Source organism: Mus caroli, chromosome 10, assembly GCF_900094665.2.
Source record: "Mus caroli chromosome 10, CAROLI_EIJ_v1.1, whole genome shotgun sequence".
Lineage (NCBI taxonomy): Eukaryota > Metazoa > Chordata > Mammalia > Rodentia > Muridae > Mus > Mus caroli.
This window is the reverse complement of record NC_034579.1, coordinates 68,173,463-68,176,139: the sequence shown is the minus strand read 5'-3', so window position 1 is coordinate 68,176,139 and position 2,677 is coordinate 68,173,463. Positions and strand designations below refer to the sequence as shown.

Genomic DNA, 2,677 nt, shown 5'->3' with positions numbered 1-2,677 from the left:
TGTAGACCAGGCTGGCCTTGAACTCAGAAATCTGCCTGCCTCTGCCTCCTGAGTGCTGGGATTAAAGGCGTGTGCCACCACGCCTGGCCAGGGTTTATCTTTTACTCACAATTATCCTCATTCAGTATTTATTTTTACTCAGCAAATTCTTATTCTTTCTTCTAACTGAAATCTTAAGTCTTAACAGTCCAATGCTGTCTATCAGGATTAGCGCATTTCCACAGTTCTTCTGTGATTTCATTATAATCAGTATTACTATTAAATAATAATTACTTAATATTACAGTTAAAATATAATATTGCTTTAATGTCAAGTAGGTTCCTGAGCTTAAAATTTTCTTTCAATTCTAGATTCGTCTTTCAATATAAAGAAAATAGCCAGGCATACATTTAAAAATCCCAGGAAGAGCAAAACTTTCAATGTTTATGCTAGAAAAATTAAAAGCACCAAAAATAATATATTGAGACAAATAATATATAAAGCATATCATATTTTAATGTTGTCATTGTTTATCTTTCATATTAGCAGTTATTTTACAACAATAAATGTTATAACATATGATTTAAATGAAAGTTATGCACCTCTGACCAACGCACACATGTGCATGCAAGCATGTGCACGTGTGTGCACACACACACACACATATACACATGATATACACATGATACACATATATACACATGATACTCATACATTGAATACTGCTATAAATATAGTTTCAGAGAAAAATCCAACATTTATAGATAAAAATTAGTTATTGTGGTCCATATTTATTCTTATTTTTAAAACGTAAGAGGTCTACAGTAGCCTCCTAATGTTCCTTTGATTAACATTTCATAAACAAAAGGAAATAAGATTTTAGTTTAATTTACCTTAATAACCAAATCAAATTTTTGATGGAAGTCTCTGTTTACTGGTTCCAGGAGAGTGAGTTCTGCAGTCCTGGGATGCATATGGAAGAAGCGGGGGTAATCCTCAGGGGTGCCTGTGAGACAAGAGACTCAGTTCAGAACTGACAATGAACAGAAACTTACCGATCTGATTCATCCCATTCCTTCATTAACTAAGCAGCACAGTTACAATCTCATTAGTAAATTAAGTTTATTATTTATCCAGTGTACAGATAGCAGATACAAATGTGATTTATAATTAATTACTTTATGGGTTAGAGAAGGGAAGATATTTGTTTGGGTGATTTTTCTGAATTTCTTTTTATTAAGATAGCCCTTTAATTATTTTGGAAATTTATCATATGAAAAAAGACATGAAGGAGAGAAAAAACAAATTTTGGATTATAAAATTACTTTGAAATCCTGCATAAATCTTAATTATACTCTTCATGGGTTTTTTGACATATCTTATAGCACATGGAGATATAAAACTAAATATCAAGATGCCTAGGAACTACAGCAATGAAGTTTTTTTTCAGTGCTCAGCTCAGTGTGTTAATATTTCTTAAATACAGGTACTTTAGTCCATTGAGATATTTTTGTTCTAACAATTTTTCTTGACTTTACCTATGCCATCTTTCTCTTTGTGTTAGAATATTCTTGTTTCCAAAGTAAAGAAATGTCAGGGCATAGTTGTCAGATATAAAAGTCAAGTCATATTACATTAATAATTAAGCATGTCTGTAACCAACAGTGACCCAGGCAATGATTTATACTTTTAATGGGGACATGGAAGTTGGAGAGATTAAATATTCCTACCAAGGAGAAATTTATATTTACTTATTTCAGCAGTGGTAAGGTCAGTTGTCCTGTAAATTTCAGAACACAAGCACAGATTCAATTAAATTGAGATTCCATCTCTCAGTTTGGACACATGTGGTATGAATAAAGGGTATTGCAAAACCCATGAAGGAACTGGCACAACTGACGTGTAACAAAGCCTTGTTTACCTTCTTTGTAACAGCACTGGGGATGGACCCTAGAGCCCTTCTCCTGAGCAGTACTCTGCCACTGCCTGCATCCTCAGCTCAACTTCATAGGAACACCATTATTGTGATAAATAACCTGGGTAATTAAATTGTAATATATCTTTGAATAAATGCTTTACCCACCCATACATATTCACATAAATACATATTTACACACATATGTAGTCTTTAGCTTTCAATGTGGTTATCTTTAGATAAGTAAAATTGAACTTAGAAGCCCACTACAAAGGAATATATAGTATATTGAAAATGAAAGATTATAATAATAAGAATTGATGATATAAAAGAGAGAGAGGGAGTGGTATAGAAGTCAGACTTGATAGATGATTAATGTTTTATTTTGGGGCCCATAAATACGTTCTATGTAATTATAAAACAGATTGGATTTAAGAAATACCTCAAAGATGTCAATCTACACATGAACTCATTTGCTGACAAATATGACCAAATATGTTTAAGTTTCTAATTTATAATATTAAAGACAATAGTGATCTACTGATCATAATGGATGATAGTTGGCACAATTTGAAGAGTGGAAAATCAGATAACATGTCAGTATTTTTTCCTTTTTTTATTGGGTATTTATTTCATTTGCATTTCCAATACTATCCCAAAAGTCCCCCCACACGCTCCCCCACCCACTCCCCCACCCACCCACTCCCCCACCCACCCACTCCGACTTCTTGGCCCTGTCATTCCCCTGTACTGAGGCATATAAATTTTGCACGACCAATGGGC

At 33.4% G+C, this 2,677-nt stretch overlaps 1 protein-coding gene across 11 annotated transcripts in view; it reads right to left on the bottom strand.

Moving 5' to 3' along the window:
- Positions 1-2,677, bottom strand: part of Pcdh15 (protocadherin related 15) — a 1,443,104-nt gene that overhangs the window by 315,173 nt on the left and 1,125,254 nt on the right. For all 11 annotated transcript variants that reach the window (XM_029482520.1, XM_021175219.2, XM_021175220.2 and 8 more), the window contains one exon: positions 873-985. In XM_029482520.1, coding sequence (XP_029338380.1) covers positions 873-985 — 113 coding nt within the window. The remainder of the gene's footprint in view (positions 1-872; positions 986-2,677) is intronic.